Source organism: Mytilus trossulus, chromosome 1 (assembly GCF_036588685.1).
Source record: "Mytilus trossulus isolate FHL-02 chromosome 1, PNRI_Mtr1.1.1.hap1, whole genome shotgun sequence".
Taxonomy (NCBI): domain Eukaryota; kingdom Metazoa; phylum Mollusca; class Bivalvia; order Mytilida; family Mytilidae; genus Mytilus; species Mytilus trossulus.
In genome coordinates, this window is record NC_086373.1 from 76,373,596 (window position 1) to 76,394,053 (window position 20,458).

General features: G+C 29.9%; 1 protein-coding gene across 1 annotated transcript; it reads right to left on the reverse strand.

Annotated features, from left to right (window-relative positions):
• Positions 1-10,269: 10,269 nt before the first annotated feature.
• Positions 10,270-15,277, reverse strand: LOC134710130 (uncharacterized). The gene is made up of 7 exons (XM_063570347.1): positions 15,202-15,277; positions 14,578-14,664; positions 13,812-13,902; positions 13,376-13,437; positions 12,084-12,157; positions 10,706-10,773; positions 10,270-10,360 (listed from the first exon to the last, which is right to left on the reverse strand). Exons 1-7 carry the CDS (start codon positions 15,251-15,253, stop codon positions 10,348-10,350), a joined length of 447 nt encoding a protein of 148 aa, XP_063426417.1. The 5' UTR covers positions 15,254-15,277; the 3' UTR covers positions 10,270-10,347.
• Positions 15,278-20,458: the final 5,181 nt, after the last annotated feature.

Here is a 20,458-nt window from a genome sequence, read left to right on the forward strand (position 1 = left end):
AGAAAATATTGTTGTGCATAAATAACCACAGTAGTAAATATTGTATATTGAAACCATGAACCAATTCATTGCCGTTTATAATAGGCTTTTCTTGTGTGTGTGTAGGGAAGGGGAGGGTGTGTTATCTTTTTATAATACAAATTTATTATCACAATTAAGCTCGTCGGTATATAACCTATTGTGAAAGAGCCACTCTCACAGAAAAGTATTTCTGGTCTGAAAATCTTTTCAAGTTTTAATTTTGACATATGACCTTATGAGTAAAGAGGGGGGCTTTTATTTTTTCTCTCTTTTCGGTCTTGCCTTTTTTTTAAAGTATTTTCTGATTTATATTTTGCATAAAATGTCTCATACTGCTTTGGTGTCAAAAACTCCTGTCCTGCCTTTATTTATTTATTTTGTTTATTTTATTTTTTACATAATTGCCCCCCCCCCCCTTTTTTCCCCCAAAACTTTTTTTTTTAAATCAAATCAAATCCTGTTTGAGGTAAGGTTCAATCTGTATTCAGAATATTTTTTTTTGTCATGTCAAAAACTCCTGTCCTGCCTTTATTTATTTTATTTTTTTTTACATATTTGCCCCCCCCCCAACCCCCTTTTTCCCAAAAATCTTTTTTAAATCAAATCAAATCCTGTCTGAGGTAAGGTTCAATCTGTATTCAGAATTTGTAGATGAATGTAACTGTATAACATCAGATCCCTTGCTTGTATACAGGAATCTGATGTCATATGTATATATGTAGGTGTATATAACTCTATGACATCAGATCCCTTGCTTATATACAGGAATCTGATGTCATATGTATATATGTAAATGAATATAACTCTATGACATCAGATATTCCAAGCTTACATAAAGGAATCTAATGTCATATGTATAAATGTAGGTGTATATAACTGTATAACATCAGATCCCTTGCTTATATACAGGAATCTAATGTCATATGTATATATGTAGATGTATATAACTGTATAACATCAGATCCCTTGCTTATATACAGGAATCTGATGTCATATGTTTATATGTAAATGTATATAACTTTAATACATCAGATCCCTTGCTTATATACAGGAATCTGATGTCATATGTATAAATGTAATTGTATATGACACTATGACATGAGATTACTTGCTTATATACAGGAATCTGATGTCATATGTATTTATGTAGGTGTATATAACTCTATGATATCAGATATCCCTTGCTTATATATACAGGGATCTCATCTGATGTCATATGTATATAGGTAGATGTATATAACTTTAATACATCAGATCCCTTGCTTATATACAGGGATCTGATGTCATATGTATAAATGTAATTGTATACGACTCTATGACATGAGATTCCTTGCTTATATACAGGAATCTGATGTCATATGTATATGTGTAGAAGTATATAACCATTATACATCAGATCCAATGCTTATATACAGGAATCTGATGTCATATGTATAAATGTAGGTGTATATAACTCTATGACATCAGATCCCTTGCTTATATATAGGGATTCTGATGTCATATGTATAAATGTAGGTGTATATAACTCTATGACATCAGATCCCTTGCTTATATACAGGAATCTGATGTCATATGTATATAGGTAGATGAATATAACTCTATGACATGATATCCCTTTCTTATATACAGGACTCTGATGTCATATGTATATATGTAGGTGTATATAACTGTTTAACATCAGATCCCTTGCTTATATACAGGGATTTGATGTCATATGTATATAGGTAGATGAATATAACTGTATAACATCAGATTCCAAGCTTATATACAGGATTCTAATGTCATATGTATAAATGTAGGTGTATAGAACTGTATAACATCAGATTCCAAGCTTATATACAGGAATCTAATGTCATATGATAAATGTAGGTGTATATATCTGTATAACATCAGATTCCTTGCTTATATACATGAATCTGATGTAATATGTATTTATTTAGGTGTATATAACTCTATGACATCAGATCCCTTGCTTATATACAGGACTCTGATGTCATATGTATAAATATAATTTTATATGACTCTATGACATGAGTTTCCTTGCTTATGTACAGGAATCTGATGTCATATGTATATATGCTAGTAGGTGTATAAAACTCTATAACATCAGATCCCTGTCTTATATACAGGAATCTGATGTCATATGTATATGTGTAGAAGTATATAACCATTATACATCAGATCCCTTTCTTATATACAGGAATCTGATGTCATATGTATATGTGTAGAAGTATATAACCATTATACATCAGACCCCTTTCTTATATACAGGAATCTGATGTCATATGTATATATGTAGGTGTATATAACTCTATGACATCAGATACCTTGCTTATATACAGGAATCTGATGTCATATGTATAAATGTAGGTGTATATAACTCTATGACATCAGATACCTTGCTTATATACAGGAATCTGATGTCATATGTATATATGTAGGTGTATATAACTCTATGACATCAGATACCTTGCTTATATACAGGGATCTGATGTCATATGTATAAATGTTTTTGTATACAACTCTATGACATGAGATTCCTTGCTTATCTACAGGAATCTGATGTCATATGTATATGTGTAGAATTATATAACCATTATACATCAGATCCAATGCTCATATACAGGAATCTGATGTAATATGTATATATGTAGGTGTATATAACTCTATGACATCAGATCCATCGCTTATATACAGGGATCTGATGTCATATAAATATATATATAGGTAGGTGTATATAACTCTATGATATCATATCCCTTGCTTATATACAGGAATCTGATGTCATATGTATATGTGTAGAAGTATATAACCATTATACATCAGATCCAATGCTTATATACAGGATTCTGATGTCATATGTATAAATGTAGGTGTATATAACTCTATGACATCAGATCCCTTGCTTATATATAGGGATTCTGATGTCATATGTATAAATGTAGGTGTATATAACTCTATGACATCAGATCCCTTGCTTATATACAGGAATCTGATGTCATATGTATATAGGTAGATGAATATAACTCTATGACATGATATCCCTTTCTTATATACAGGACTCTGATGTCATATGTATATATGTAGGTGTATATAACTGTTTAACATCAGATCCCTTGCTTATATACAGGGATTTGATGTCATATGTATATAGGTAGATGAATATAACTGTATAACATCAGATTCCAAGCTTATATACAGGATTCTAATGTCATATGTATAAATGTAGGTGTATAGAACTGTATAACATCAGATTCCAAGCTTATATACAGGAATCTAATGTCATATGATAAATGTAGGTGTATATATCTGTATAACATCAGATTCCTTGCTTATATACATGAATCTGATGTAATATGTATTTATTTAGGTGTATATAACTCTATGACATCAGATCCCTTGCTTATATACAGGACTCTGATGTCATATGTATAAATATAATTTTATATGACTCTATGACATGAGTTTCCTTGCTTATGTACAGGAATCTGATGTCATATGTATATATGCTAGTAGGTGTATAAAACTCTATAACATCAGATCCCTGTCTTATATACAGGAATCTGATGTCATATGTATATGTGTAGAAGTATATAACCATTATACATCAGATCCCTTTCTTATATACAGGAATCTGATGTCATATGTATATGTGTAGAAGTATATAACCATTATACATCAGACCCCTTTCTTATATACAGGAATCTGATGTCATATGTATATATGTAGGTGTATATAACTCTATGACATCAGATACCTTGCTTATATACAGGAATCTGATGTCATATGTATAAATGTAGGTGTATATAACTCTATGACATCAGATACCTTGCTTATATACAGGAATCTGATGTCATATGTATATATGTAGGTGTATATAACTCTATGACATCAGATACCTTGCTTATATACAGGGATCTGATGTCATATGTATAAATGTTTTTGTATACAACTCTATGACATGAGATTCCTTGCTTATCTACAGGAATCTGATGTCATATGTATATGTGTAGAATTATATAACCATTATACATCAGATCCAATGCTCATATACAGGAATCTGATGTAATATGTATATATGTAGGTGTATATAACTCTATGACATCAGATCCATCGCTTATATACAGGGATCTGATGTCATATAAATATATATATAGGTAGGTGTATATAACTCTATGATATCATATCCCTTGCTTATATACAGGAATCTGATGTCATATGTATACAGGTAGATGTATAACATAACCTTGCTGTTCAAAACAAAGAAACTTGGGGTGAAAAGACAAATCAAGAAACAAACAAATCAAAATTGATATTGAATTCCTGGAAATGCTTTTTGTGGTCTCTTGACCACTTTAATTACAGCTTAAAAGTTAAGGAATTTTCTAAATCTGTTTCGTAGTTGGAGAAGAAAATAGATATATACCTTTAATATTTAGTGTTTTGTGTACTTTGTGTACTTTGTGTCAATCTGTAGAGTCCAGCCTTTTTCAACAGATCTATAGTTTTTCTTCTGTTGTCCTGTTACCCCATTGCCCCCAAAATAGGGAGGATAACAACCTCACAAATATAACTAAATTCACCATATGCGCTTTGATACTGTAGTTTGCATGATTGTTGTTGTTGGTTGTACCAAAAATTTGTTTGTTTGTAAAATAAAATTTTCATTTTAATAGTTTTAAATAGTTTTACATTTTGAGGTGTTTTATATACAGTATGTGTTTACTCTTATTGAAGGCTTGATTGTGATCTTAATTTGTCAACATCTACATTTGTTGGTATCAGGTATATAGTGTTGTCTTTGCCAATCATACAACAATTTCTTATTTCAAAATAGTTTTAATTTTCAATAATGTTTGGTCAATGAACACTTGATGCATAAGGACAGAAACAACTCAGGGTATAGAATGAAGAAAAGAGACACAATCAGAAATGAAACCTTAATAAAAGTACATTTGAACTTTTTCACAGCATATTGAAGCTTTAACCAATATTAAAACAAAATATATATCTGTATATTTTTTATTTCATAACAATGATGGAATATTTCATGTATGCTTCATCAATATTTTACACTTATCGATAATAATTGTTTTACAATGTATTATGCATATTTATAATATTTCTTGAAACTTTCTATCTGTTAAATCAAGGACTTATATTAGAAGGATTCGAATCTCATAATTTTTGGAAAATATGTAGAGAATCGTTGGATTTGAACATATCTTCTATACATTTTTAAATTGCTTATATTTAATCTTATACCTTATTGATAACCATGAAAATTCTTCTGTATATGTAAAAAACATTAAGACTTCAGACAAAATAATTTTCATCAAAATCAATCAAGAACTTTTTAAGTTTTTAGCTGAACAGTTGAACTACGTTTTATTGTGGTTTTTTTTCCCAAAATGTAGAATAATGCCCCAAAAATAATTACCCTCCTTTCTTAAATAATTCAAATTACATGAAAGACATGAACATTATTAACCAAATTAACTCTATCAATGTAGGAATAATTTAAGTTTAAGAAAATCTTTATTTCATTAAAATCCATCAACAACTTTTAAAGTTTTAAGGTGTACAGTGTGGTTTCTCCAATGATTCTCTACATATTTTTTATCGGGACAAGGATTGTTAAGAAGTTATCTATATACGTCCCTGGTTAAATACAGCATCTGTCTAACTATGAACAACCATTCAATAAGATACCATGTGATGTATAATGAATCAATACAATTGGACACTATGATATCATTTTTATAATATATAAATCATCATTTTACTCAGACATTACATGAAGTGTTGTATAAAAGTCTTAACTTGACAATAAATGACATCTATCTGACAACATAACGACAAAAAAAAAAATATCTAATGACATAGTAATTTCTTAAAGACATCTTTCAACTTATCAAAATACCTGAAATTTGCAATGAGTTATCCCAAGTATTCCTCTATTTTAAACAATAGGCACTTAAAATATCAAACCAGGATATATTCTGACCAGTCACATAGATTATGCCAACCAGTTTTAACATAACATATAACTTAAACTTAAACACAGCTGAACAGTCATCCTTACAACTATAATCACCAGCATACTCAGTCTTCACATGTAACACATATAAAAGATAATACATCATATGGATATTACCAGTAATAGAGGTTTGAAACTTATAATGTATTCTTATCCCAGGCATAGATTACCTTGGCCGTATTTGGCACAACTTTTTGGAATTTTGGATCCTCAATGCTCTTCAACTTTGTACTTGTTTGGGTTTATAAATATTTTTGATTTGAGCGTCACTGATGAGTCTTATGTAGACGAAACGCGCGTCTGGCGTACTGAATTATAATCCTGGTACCTTTGATAACTATTTACACCACTGGGTCGATGCCACTGCTGGTGGACGTTTCGTCCCCGAGGGTATCACCAGCCCAGTAGTCAACACTTCGGTGTTGACATGAATATCAATAATGTGGTCATTTTTATAAATTTCCTGTATATAAAACTATATAAACTTTTTGAAAAACTAAGGATTTTCTTATCCCAGGCATAGATTACCTTGGCCGTATTTGGCACAACTTTTTGGAATTTTGGATCCTCAATGCTCTTCAACTTTGTACTTGTTTGGGTTTATAAATATTTTTGATTTGAGCGTCACTGATGAGTCTTATGTAGACGAAACGCGCGTCTGGCGTACTGAATTATAATCCTGGTACCTTTGATAACTATTTACACCACTGGGTTGATGCCACTGCTGGTGGACGTTTCGTCCCCGAGGGTATCACCAGCCCAGTAGTCAACACTTCGGTGTTGACATGAATATCAATAATGTGGTCATTTTTATAAATTTCCTGTATATAAAACTATATAAACTTTTTGAAAAACTAAGGATTTTCTTATCCCAGGCATAGATTACCTTGGCCGTATTTGGCACAACTTTTTGGAATTTTGGATCCTCAATGCTCTTCAACTTTGTACTTGTTTGGGTTTATAAATATTTTTGATTTGAGCGTCACTGATGAGTCTTATGTAGACGAAACGCGCGTCTGGCGTACTGAATTATAATCCTGGTACCTTTGATAACTATATAACAATACATATACTTTCTTATTGACTTATACATTATATAATAAGTGTTAGATACATTTACACTTGGATCATCAGATATATAGATCACATATGTACCTAAATAACATGTTATATGAAATTAACTTCCATAAGCTTAGTTAACTTAGGTAGAAACCTGCTTTTCTACAAGCTTTGTTTCTGAATGAATGAATTATTATAATTGATGCAAGTTTATTCATTTAGCAACATGAAAAAGTAAAAAAAAACACAAATTAACTTTTATGATGTTATGCTATCCAGATGTTAACATATTCTGTCCTCGTCTTACTTTTTCAATTTTTAGAGGGCTTTCAGTTATAAAGTATATCTCATCTTTATTTAAGGGGTAAACTGACAGAAAGCCACAAGACCAAAACTAAATCTTGATATAATCAATTTGATCCAAAAATTTTGTGTGAAAACAAGGTAGAGTTTCAAAGGAAAAATAATAAGTATTAAGTTTACTTAGTCTAATTGTAATAACTTATTCATATATCCCTCCCGCAAATTACATCAGTTTTGTTATAACTTATCTTTGATAAATTTAGGTACAGAGTAAAATTACTGGTTTTAATTTACATATTGAATGTCCAGCTTTGGTAACAAATTACAATCTATGCTAAAGAACCACATTGTATTCACTTTATCCTTGCGAATTTCTTTACCTCGTTTATGCATCATATCATAACATGTTCTTAAAATAATTTATAGTTTATAATAAGGTTTGAACATTGAAGATGATATTCAAAATTACATTGTGCATCTTCCCTATTTCAGAATTCAAAGCAATTACTGGATTATTTACACTTATTATATCATTTTTTAGATGCATTGCTTGAAATAACTTTTTCTAACATATACAGATAATTTTTCGTACATTTGTAAAATGTATTGATTGGCAACTCTTCAGTTTAATTGTCTGTAACAAGTACAATATGACAAGTGAGCACTATGTAACTTTAATGAACTTCACCTAATCCAGTCAATTGGAAAACTGAGGGTGCCAAGAAATAGTCTTGTTCATGGTGTTATGAAATAAACTCATCATAGATACCAGGACTAAATTTAGTATATACGCCAGACGCACGTTTGGTCTAAAAAAGACTCATCAGTGACGCTCGAATCCAAAAAAGTTAAAATTGCCAAATAAAGTACGAAGTTGAAGAGCATTGAGGACCAAAATTCCTAAAAGTTTTGCCAAATACAGCTATGGCAATCTATGTCTGAGGTAGAAAAGCCTAACTATTTAAAAAATTCAAAATTTTGTAAACATTTTGAAAATCATCATATAATTTAAATACAGTTGAAACACTTCAGTTTGAAGATGACATCATTAAAAACATGATTTGATAACAAAAAAAGTATTTCAACATGAGTATAATGCAAAATATGATATACATGTAATACATGTACTCTCTAATACTTTTAATAGAAAATAAATCAATTTCAAATGCAAGTCAAAGCTTCTTACAATAAATAAAAAATATGAATATGATCTTTATCTTGAAATCTAAAAAAATAATTAAAAAAAATAACTGACTAAGACCCGATTTTTTAAACAGCAAGTTGGAAAATGTAATGTCAGTCATGTAGTTGTGAGGAGAAATAAATAACTGAAGAAGGCCAATGGCCAAAAAGTTTTGAAAAATTGGTTTATTGATACAATGTTATATAAAGTAGGTTCCCTATTGGAATTTGAAAACTATAAATGCAAAGTAAAAATTTAATATTTTGAACATCAATCCGTTTTGTATTATTAATATCACAGCAAACTTGTTTGGTTACAAAAAATAAGGGATATATAAACATCTTCTGTAAAAAAAAAGTAAGTACCCTTCTAATCAAATCCTAAATATGGTCTTGGCATTGTTCTGTAGAAAAGTAAATATGGCTGTCCGTCTATGTTCTGCATACTTTGAATACATGTAGTAACTTGTTTTACCTAAAAAAAAAAACACATTATAATTTTATTACAAAAGAAAATAAAAATGCAAATGTGAAATTTAACCTCAATGTCATGTGGTCATTGCTGGACTGTTTTTTTTCATTGAATTTGATACCACCCCTCATATTTTCTTACAATTATATTTGTTTGAATATTTATATATACTTTCAAAATGAATATAGCAGTTGTGTCTAAAATTCAGCAGCATATTCAAATCAATGTGACCCCATCAAAAAAACAAAGCAGTTTTAAATTATAAACAAAGTAATAGTAATAATAATTATTATCCTCCTTACAAATCTTCATTTGGGATTCTATAGATGTTATATTTCATATTAACAAATCTTATCAATAATCCCACACATGAGTTGTCATAATAAGTTCAGGATTGTGATTGAATGTAGGACAGAAAGTCACTGGACAAGAAGTCACCGAAAAAGTCACAGACAGGTAGTCATAATACAAAGAGTCTCAGTTTTGAGATTATCTTTCTTTGAACCAATAAAACTTATTTAGAATTTAGTTTTTTTTCATTTTTCTTGAAGTCTAATATGTGAATCAATTTTGATTATACAAATTTCTAATAAATATGAAAATGATCAAATAATTGTTAGGAAAACAAAATATCAAAAGGGCTTGGTACTAAAATTTAAATGGGTTAATTTTGCCAATTTTTAAAAATATCCTTTCATGATTAAAATTTAATATATTTACATTTATCAAGGTGTATTATCATGAGCAATTTACTTTTACTTAAAAAAATGAAAACATGTATATGTTATAAAATGGAATATTTCAAGATACATTTAAACGATTCTCCAAAAAATACATGTGACATTTTGTCCTATCAAATTCATTACTTTATGTCCTTTGAATTTTTGTCCTCTGACTTTCTGTCCATTAACCTAGTGATTGTATATTCTTAAACGTTTTGGACTCATCAAGAAATCTCTACATTGGCAGAATTTTCTATCACTGAGTATTATTCATACAAAGGATGTTTAATATATCTTATTGTTCTCAGATACACATCACTAATATTCAAAATTTATGACAAGATCATTATGATAACAGGACAAATCAAATCTCTTTTTTCTATTCATCTGGTATACATTTCTTCATTAAACTAACCTGCATGTCAGCCACAAGATACCACTGTGTACCAAATAATATAAAGGCATAGTAATGGCCATTAGACAGAGTATTTCCTTTGTGTACGATTACGCCATACAGTTCACTAACTTTTTCTTTTATTTCTTGTGGTTTATAAAGAAGGCCTAAATATAATATATAAAAAGAATAGAATAGAAATTGTCAGAAATGAACTTTTAAATGTTTGCATTGTGGAGATTGATAATTATGTAATTGAAATTTAATAAATATAACATCACATACAGTTGTGTGAGAAAATACATGTACTTTCATCAATTATTAACTGATAAAGACCCAGTCCAAGAGGAGATAACTCTTTGGAAACCATTCATTTTGGTTTGCAGTAAAAGACTTGCACACTTTCAATTTGAGTCTATTTGCCAAACATAATTGGCACTCACACCACATCTTCCTATATCTATAAGTTCCTTCAATATTATTTTGATGTTATTTGGTAACATTTTACTTACAAATCACATTTCCTTTCAACTTGTTCACTTTTAAAATAGCCTCCAATGGCTTCAGCAATATTCTGATGCTACATTTAAATAAAAAAAAACACTCCTAAATACATTTATATAATTTTTGTTTCATAAACATTGTTACTTCTTTCTCACTGTATTAGTAATTGGGTTTAACTGTCAGACACAAATTGCTTTAAAGGTTGTAAAAAGTACTCACTCAGTGATTTGACAGTCAGTAATGCTCCCCACCTGTTGCATTTTATTTAAAGTTCTGACCAATTGCAATTTTATTTTTGTATGAAATTTTAACAAACTGCTTTAGGAAAACTACAGCCAAGTCTTAACAGTTAAATTGAAAGTGAAAGGTGATAAAATAAAGTATACTTATTAGAAATTCTTAAATATATTTTAGTAATATCAAAGAAGATGGGATTATTAAAGTATCAATTGATTATAAATCTGCTTTATGTTATCAACTCGGCTGTGGTTTTCTAATGGAGTTTATATAACCAGGTGAACAGCTTGGTTTCATAAATCAAGTTTGAATATGGTCCGAATGTTTGAATAATCTGAAAGCATGAAAGATTCAGCAACAATTACAGTCAAGACAACACAAAAACTGAAAAAAATTATGTTATAAGTCTTAGATTCTTCAATTTATTTAAAGCTATTGAAAAAGAAGATTTTTGTTACAGTATATTACAATATGCAACATAAATTGGATATTTCTATTCAAGACATTAAACATAAATCAGTTCATTTATAATGATGAATAGCTAAAATGATTATTATTGGCATTAAATATATATATAGAGTTAATCTAAAAATGAGGGTACTTTCTCTAAAAATGAGGGTGCTTTTTATATGGCCTTCCAAATACCGTTTCGATCCCTAACATCACTTGAAGAGACATTTATTGTCGAAATCCGGATATGGTGTACTAAAGAAATATTGACACCGAATGTTTGTGGCACAACATCCTGTCCACAAGTTAACAATTTTTTTTTTTTTCTGTGACGTATTAAATTTATAATAAGATCCATTTTGTTACAACCTGTGATCAATTTTATTTGGCAATCGTCAATGGCAGTCAGCAGGGTTAAAGAACATCAGTTGTTCGACCTGTTAGTCAAATGCGTTTTGTTTAAATATACTTTTTCACTCTTTTGGTCTTTTGGAAAATGTTGTTTGTGCTGTTTTTAGACCCTTCTACAACGAAATTTGTTTGACATGCACATGTATAAAAATTGCGGTTTTTATCCAACGCAGTCATAGGTTTGAACGTAGTTTTCAATTTAGACTCTTTTATATATATATATATATATATATATAGTTGTGCATAAAATTCACTGATCCATTGTTTGCTTTGTTTCTATTATCTTACCTTTTCAATGGGCAAGCTAAATGAGGAAAATGCAGCTTTTGTTGAGGATGCAGCTTGACAACTGTTACAATTCACTGGAATGAAGCAAATATTATTAACAATTTATTTTGTTCAAGCAATATTGTAAAAATTTGTTTCACTGTTTTGAGGTTTATAAAAATGTCTAACTGCAATAGTTTTAAAACAGCAAATACAATGAATAACAGAGATGGACCATTTTGTACATATATCATGAGGAAACTTTGTGCAAAGCATTATTATTTATAGTTTAATTGCATTTATTAGAAAAAGGGAATTTGGTGGAAAAAAACAAAGATTTTTTAAGAAAATCCACAGACTTTTAAAAAACAGAGATTTTTTTTTGATTTTTTGTTCCAAGGACATCATTGCTAGCACTGCATGCAATAATCCTCTATCTACCAAGCATTAAAATGCCAAATATGAGAGTACAAGGAGAAAGGCTGTGGATTTCCTATAAAATTTCAATATGTTAAGCATTGAATCAACACAAGGGTACATAATCCTTAACATAGATAAGTATTTCATTGTGTATTTGGTCAATTATCATACAGCTTGAATACTTTGTGATTGATGCTTTACAAACCTATTCAGAACCCTATATTTTAAAAGAGAGGAAAACAAATTCCTTACTTAAAAAAAGTTAGTGTGGTAGTTATTGAAAGTGTTTTATTCTATCTGGCGTGTGAGGGGGTCTCATTGAGGGATTCTGATCCCGGATCCTGCTTACTGTTTAGTCAGATTCCCGTATCCCCCTTACACTATGTACATAAGCAATCCTCATTTCCCTTTTTCACGACACAATAATTTGACTTTCACGTGTCATGCTTACAAAAAATCGGCAATCCCGCGTCACTCTTAGACCCCAATGAGACCCACATGTAACAATTTGTGTGTGAAAATTAATATGCAAATAGTGTCATTTTGTTCCAGGAAAAATTTCAACTCTGACCACCTTTCACTGTACATTTTAATCCTCAGAAAATAATGAATATACTAGTATTTCAATGAAATAATTCAATAAAAACTTTTCACAAACCCACCAATTACTGTTATAATAAATTGACATGATTCTTATTTTAAAATACTCATCTTCTCCGGGCCTAAAATGGTCCTAAGAACAAATCCTGATTCACATTCAATTTGATTACAGCCCTATCTGGAAATGCATTGACTTAAGCATGAAATTGAAATAAGAAACTGGTATATTAATTAAAGTTTTTTTCATGAAATTTTTGTGCAATCAAAAGCAATGTCAATAATTAATGTCTTACACAAGCTCTTCTCCTGCACATAAAACAATCTTTTTTCTTCACTATATAAAGTATTGTCTGACCTGTAAAGAATAAATCGTTGTTTATTTATTAGAAATTTAAATATTTCTGCTCAAATCAGCCATAATTGTTTAACCAGCAGTCCTGTTGATGAAGAGATAAGAAATATTTGTAAAAAATGTTCTTTTATTCTATTTGTACATATCATCATTAAAATTCTCTTTAATTTGAACTGGTTCACACACTTCTGTTTTCAGTATATTTTTGTTTAACTTGTCACATTTATATATTGTCACTATTCATGGAACTTACTAATCTTATCAGCTAATTTTTCATATCACATTTATAAATCCCACTCTTTGGAGGGTGAAAAGGGAGATATCGCTTTCTGTGAGAAATATGTAACAACAATAAGGTAATAAATATTTAAGTTTACCCAAAGCATTTCTCCTTAATCTCTTGCATCATTATATGCAGCAACTCGTGTGAATCTTGTTGCTGACCTTCTTTATAAGAACTCCAAATGCCTGTTTCAAAATTTGTAAAATTCATTGCATACCTAATGAAAAGGTTCATTCTAAGATATACAAATACAAATCTTTTATTAGCATAAACACAACTACAATAATAGATAAAGCCCATATGTCAGTACTTTTTTGCAATGTATAAAGAACAATGAAATAATATATGACATCTGAATTCTGATTTTTTATGTAAGCTGAGTGTTACTGTGTGTAATTTGCTGTGTGTTTGTTTATTCTGCTTTGGCTAGAGGTACTGGATAGAAATTTCGGTAATCTAAACATTTATAATATTGCTGAAAATACAACATGCTTCAATCTTGCTATACGTTGTATTTTAAGAAATAACAGTTTAAAGCTTATTCTGTAGTAAGAATACTTTTCACACTACATTAAGTACAAAGTGATGATCATCTTCTTCCTCACCCAATTTACATAGATAATAACATTGCAAAATTGTTTATTGGTGGGTAAACTTAAATGTCGCCTTTTTCATTTGACAAGACTGTCCCAGAGACGGCAGAGGAAAAATATCGGACATTTGGCGCCAAAGTAGAACCCCTTTTAGCGCCTGATTTTTTACCCATTTCAGCGAAATTTACAAATGTCAATGCCCATTTTTTGTGAAATATTTTATAAATATTCCTATTTTATGCAGTTAAGGGTATTCTTATCACATACTTGTCATTTTCCTGCATACAGGCTCTGCAGTTATGGAACCTTCTGTCATGATTTTTTTTAAGCTGCATGTGAAACAGCTGTCTTCATCTACAAAAAAGTAGAAACAAAATTTAAAAAAAAAACTTTAGACATCATACCACATCTTACAACTATTAAAAGGAATTTCTTCTGGTTTCATTGTTAAAAATATGGATAAAATAAAATCCCATAAAACTGAATCCATTTATGTCCTTGCAAGAACCTTAAGAAATCTGAGATGAGGAAATGTTGAACTTCATAATTGAACTCTACATTATGCGGCTCAGTAACAAGTAATGGGAATTTTTAATTGTTTTTCACATTGGAAATTGACAACTTGGAGGCTATAAAGGAGACCACCTTATTATTGCTCATACAAGAGGCATTACCACTTCATGCTCATTTTCACCATTTGAGACATATAATTTAAGTTATATATATATATATAACATACTAAAAATGAATACCCAAATTACAAAAAAGCTATAAAATATACAATTATTAAGACATACACTCAATAATATGTAACAACATTTCATTACATTTTTGTCTATATGTGATGATCTAGTTAACCATTTAGATGATGCCCTCAATGACCCTACTTACCTAATATGAAATATACACAGTCACCACACGGACGCTTTAAACCACGAATCATGTTTCTAGAAATGTATAGGAGATAAGACAAATACCTGTACAATAAAGCTGTGTGATACTGAAGAATTCTATGAAGATCAGCAATTCTCATGCACTGCAGAAGTGCATTTGCAAAACACAAGTTTTTTCCCTTAGGATTTATCAAACCTCCTCCAGGATAGCATTCTGTACAAAAATTAAAAGAACAGATATATAGGTGCAAATGATATGAATAATACAATCAGAATTATTTCTGTTTTAGATCCTAGCTAGACAGATTATTCATACCTGTATCCTGTATCTGCTAAAATACTATTCATGTAAAACTTTCAAGCTGTTGAAATTAAAGCTGATGTCAATAAATTATTATGTCAGATATTATTAGTTCTCCTTTTTCAAGTGCAGTATAAGAAGAAAAACAATCACTTCCACAATTTCTTGTTTAGATGCAAGAACTAAATATACGGTTCTTCAGAACTTAACATAAAAAATGCTTATGCTTTTTATCTGAGATCCCTCACATAAAGGTCATACAAACATGATGAACATAATTTATAACATGGCTTTTCAAAAAAACAATTTCCGAAGCAGCATTACGGTAAATTAAGAAATTACAATATCTTAGTATATATTATTTCTCTTCATTTCTTTATGTTCCTTGTATCTAAGAGTCATGGTGAGAAGCAATGTTAGGTACTCTAAACTCCAATATAGTTATCACTAAACTCAATTGAGTACTGGAGCTTACATTTTTTATATATTAAGGTAATAAATATAACATAACTTATCACCAATGCTCTAAAAATGAAGAAACATAAATTTAAACCACGGAATAATTGTACAAAATGATCAATTTAAAAATCAAAATTAACCTCAAATTGCATCTTTATACCATAACATCTTCATGTCATACTAACTTCATATTTGCATTGAATAGCCAAAATTAATTGAGATTCTTGTGAAGTTATCCAGTGTGTATGGATTTTTCATCAAATACCTGAACAGTCTGCATTAAGCTGTGCCTTTTTCTTTAATTCTATCGCTTCTTTGGTGAAGCTGACTGTGGATTTTGAACCTACAATAAATAAGTATTTTCATTTCTTCTGCATTATACAGAGAGGAAATAAAGTCCATCCAATGAAAGACAGAATGAAGACATGTAATGAATAAATTAAGTTATGTGTTATACATCTGATCACATCATTTCAAAACACTTTACATATATATACATGTGTGTATTATCAAGGAATCTGATATCATGAAGTTATATTTTTTATGCTATAACAAATAAATTACACAACTGTGGCAGAACTTTTTAGAATTTTAGATCCTCAATGCTCTTCAACTCTGAACTTATTTAGCTTCATAACTTTTATGATATGAGTGTCACTGATGAGTCTTATGCAGACGAAAAGCGCATCTGACCTACTAAATCATAATCCTGGTACTTTTGATAACTATATACAAATGACACCAGATTCCTGTATATTATCAAGGCTTATATTCAATATATCTAAAAAAAAAATTAATAAATAAGGTTGTTAGTTTTTTGGTATGAATATACATATGACATCAGATTCCTGAATATAAGCAAGGGATCTGATGTTATAGAGTTATATACATCTTAATATATACATATGACATCAGATTCCTGTGTATAAAACTAGGGATCTGATGTTATACAGTTATATTCATCTACATATACATATATGACATCAGATTCCTGTACATAAGACAGGGATCTGATGTTATACAGTTATATACATCTACATATATACATATGACATCAGATTCCTGTATTTAAGCATGGAATCTGATGTCATAGAGTTATATACATCTACATATACATATATTGACATCAGATTCCTGTATATAAGACAGGGATCTGATGTTATAGAATTTTATACACCTACTAGCATATATACATATGACATCAGATTCCTGTACATAAGCAAGGAAACTCATGTCATAGAGTCATATAAAATTATATTTATACATATGACATCAGAGTCCTGTATATAAGAAAGGGATATCATGTCATAGAGTTATATTCATCTACCTATATACATATGACATCAGATTCCTGTACATAAGCATGGAATCTGATGTCATAGAGTTATATACACCTACATATATACATATGACATCAGATTCCTGTACATAAGCATGGAATCTCATGTCATAGAGTTATATACATCTTAATATTCACATTTGACATCAGATTCCTGTATTATAAGCAAGGAATCTCATGTCATAGAGTTATATACACCTACATATATACATATGACATCAGATTCCTGTATATAAGCAAGGGATCTGATGTTATACAGTTAAATACATCTACATATATACATATGACATCAGATTCCTGTATATAAGACAGGGATCTGATGTTATACAGTTATATACATCTACATATATATATATGGCATCAGATTCCTGTATATAAGACAGGGATCTGATGTTATAGAGTTTTATACACCTACTAGCATATATACATATGACATCAGATTCCTGTACATAAGCAAGGAAACTCATGTCATAGAGTCATATAAAATTATATTTATACATATGACATCAGAGTCCTGTATATAAGAAAGGGATATCATGTCATAGAGTTATATTCATCTACCTATATACATATGACATCAGATTCCTGTATATCAGCAAGGGATCTGATGTTAAACAGTTATGTACATTTACATACATACATATGACATCAGATCCCTGTATTTAAGCATGGAATCTGATGTCATAGAGTTATATACACCTTCATATATACATATGACATCAGATCCCTGTATTTAAGCATGGAATCTGATCTCATAGAGTTATATACATCTATATATAAACATACAACATCAGATTCCTGTATGTAAGCAAGGGATCTGATGTCATAGAGTTATATACACCTACATATATACATATGACATCAGATTCCTGTATATAAGCATGGGATCTGATGTTATACAGTTATATTCATCTACATATATACATATGATATTAGATTCCTGTATATAAGCTTGGAATCTGATGTTATACAGTTATATACGTCTACATATATACATATGATGTATGGTTGGGTTGTTGTCTCTTTGAAATATTCCCCATTTACATTTTCAATTTTATTGCATAATTTAAGAAAAAAGAAATTGAATATTTTTTTACTGATGTAAATATTATTACCTTTGAGATGTTCCTGTATACATTTGTCAATTTTGGCCTGTTTTAATCTTGGATCTTTTGCTGCTGTAATTCCAATCACCTCCTGGACAGCTGAAATTTAAATTACAATCAATTACAGTTTCAGGTGCCAGAGAGATCATATCAATATAATTTTTATTTGTACATGTTCATTAAAAAGGCAGTATGCATGCTCAATCCAACACTGGGAACAAAATGATTTGGCTTATTTTATTTCCATAACATTTGGACAAAATATTTTCTTTGACTTGTTAATAAAATATATCAATTTTTTTCTTATACTCTTACCATGTCACAATTTACTCAAATGATTTTATTGGAATATATATGCATGTACATAGCAGTTTGAGAAGCACTAATTTTAATCATTCAGAAGGTTAACTGATTGTTTAAGTTTGAAATATGCAAGTGAATGTATGATATTGTATTACCAACAAAAAAATCTGCTTATAGATGTAAAAAAAATGATGATGCATCATACACAAACTCAAGTTCTCCAAAATCATATAGACAAGTCTGTATTGCACAGTTTCTAGTTGGTTACTTGGGGCTATGGCTTTCAATGAAATTAACAATGCTTTAGTTTCTTCTTCATGTGCACAAACATCACGTAATACAGCTGCACCAATGCTGTCAGTCATATCTGCAGATTGACACTGTTCTGACCTCTGTGCTTCGGTCAGCAGAGACTGATAGTGTAGGTCGTCAATTGAAAACAGAAATTCTAAAAAAAGTAATAATATTATGAAACTGATATTTACAATCTCAATTATATAATTAGTAGTGCAGTACAAATATTTAGTATACCATAGTGACTTCTCAAACTTTGCATTATGACTGAGAGAGATTCATGTTAGATTTTTTGTGAATTCAAAAGTCTTGAAGTCTTCCGCTTGTCCATCATATGCATTATTGTGTATCATGTATAGTATGTGAATACTGTTGACTTATACCAATTGAATGATCGATATATTTTATGAACCTAAATTGACAGAATATTTTTCTGAAAAATAACTCTTGTGCAAAGAAAAAATATGACAGTTAAATTTTTAAATAAGTCAATTTCAGCTGTAGGTTTATCACTACCTTATCCGGGTACAGAACACTATTCATCTCCTGAATTTAAGGTTGTATTAATCTAAAAGTTTGTTGGCTTGAAACATAACATTTTCTTATTAAAATGCTGTCAGTTTTTTTTTCATCGTTTGGGATTATGATGCTCCTAGACCAAAGAACATAAGTTTCATGATTTTACATATGTAAAAATCAAAACAATGAAACTGGTTTGGTTACCTTAGTTAGCCCAGTTTGTAATGATCACCAACAACATATTGTAATTACCTTATGTATTCTTTGAATGAAATTAACTATTCAGCAGGAATTAAAAAATAAAAAATTATCCATACCTTTAACTTTTTCTAAGACGAAGGATTTCTTAACTGCAAACTGGAGCACACATGTCACATCTGTTTGTAGGTCTACAGAAAGAAATATTGCAATGGTGTTATAAACTAATAAAGGTTCCTTTGGGCATGAAATGATTTGTGATATTTCAAGGAATCTGATGTCACTGTAACATAAATAGCAATATATAGACAACAGACACCAGATTCTTGTAATATTTACAAGAATCTGATGTAACTGTGTTAGAGACAGCCATATATAGACAGCTGACACCAGATTCCTGTAATATGTCAAGGAATCTGAAGTCACTGTGATTTAAACAGCCATACAAACATACATTACAGACACCAGATTCCTGTAATATTTCAAGGAATCTGATGTCACTGTGTTATAAACAGCAATACATAGACAACTGACACCAGATTCCTGTAATATTTCCAAGAATATGATGTAACTGTGTTAGAGACAGCCATATATAGCCAACTGACATCAGATTCCTGTTATATGTCCAGGAATCTGATGGAACTGTGTTATAAACAGCCATATATAGACAACAGACACCAGATTCTTGTAATATTTACAAGAATCTGATGTAACTGTGTTAGAGACAGCCATATAT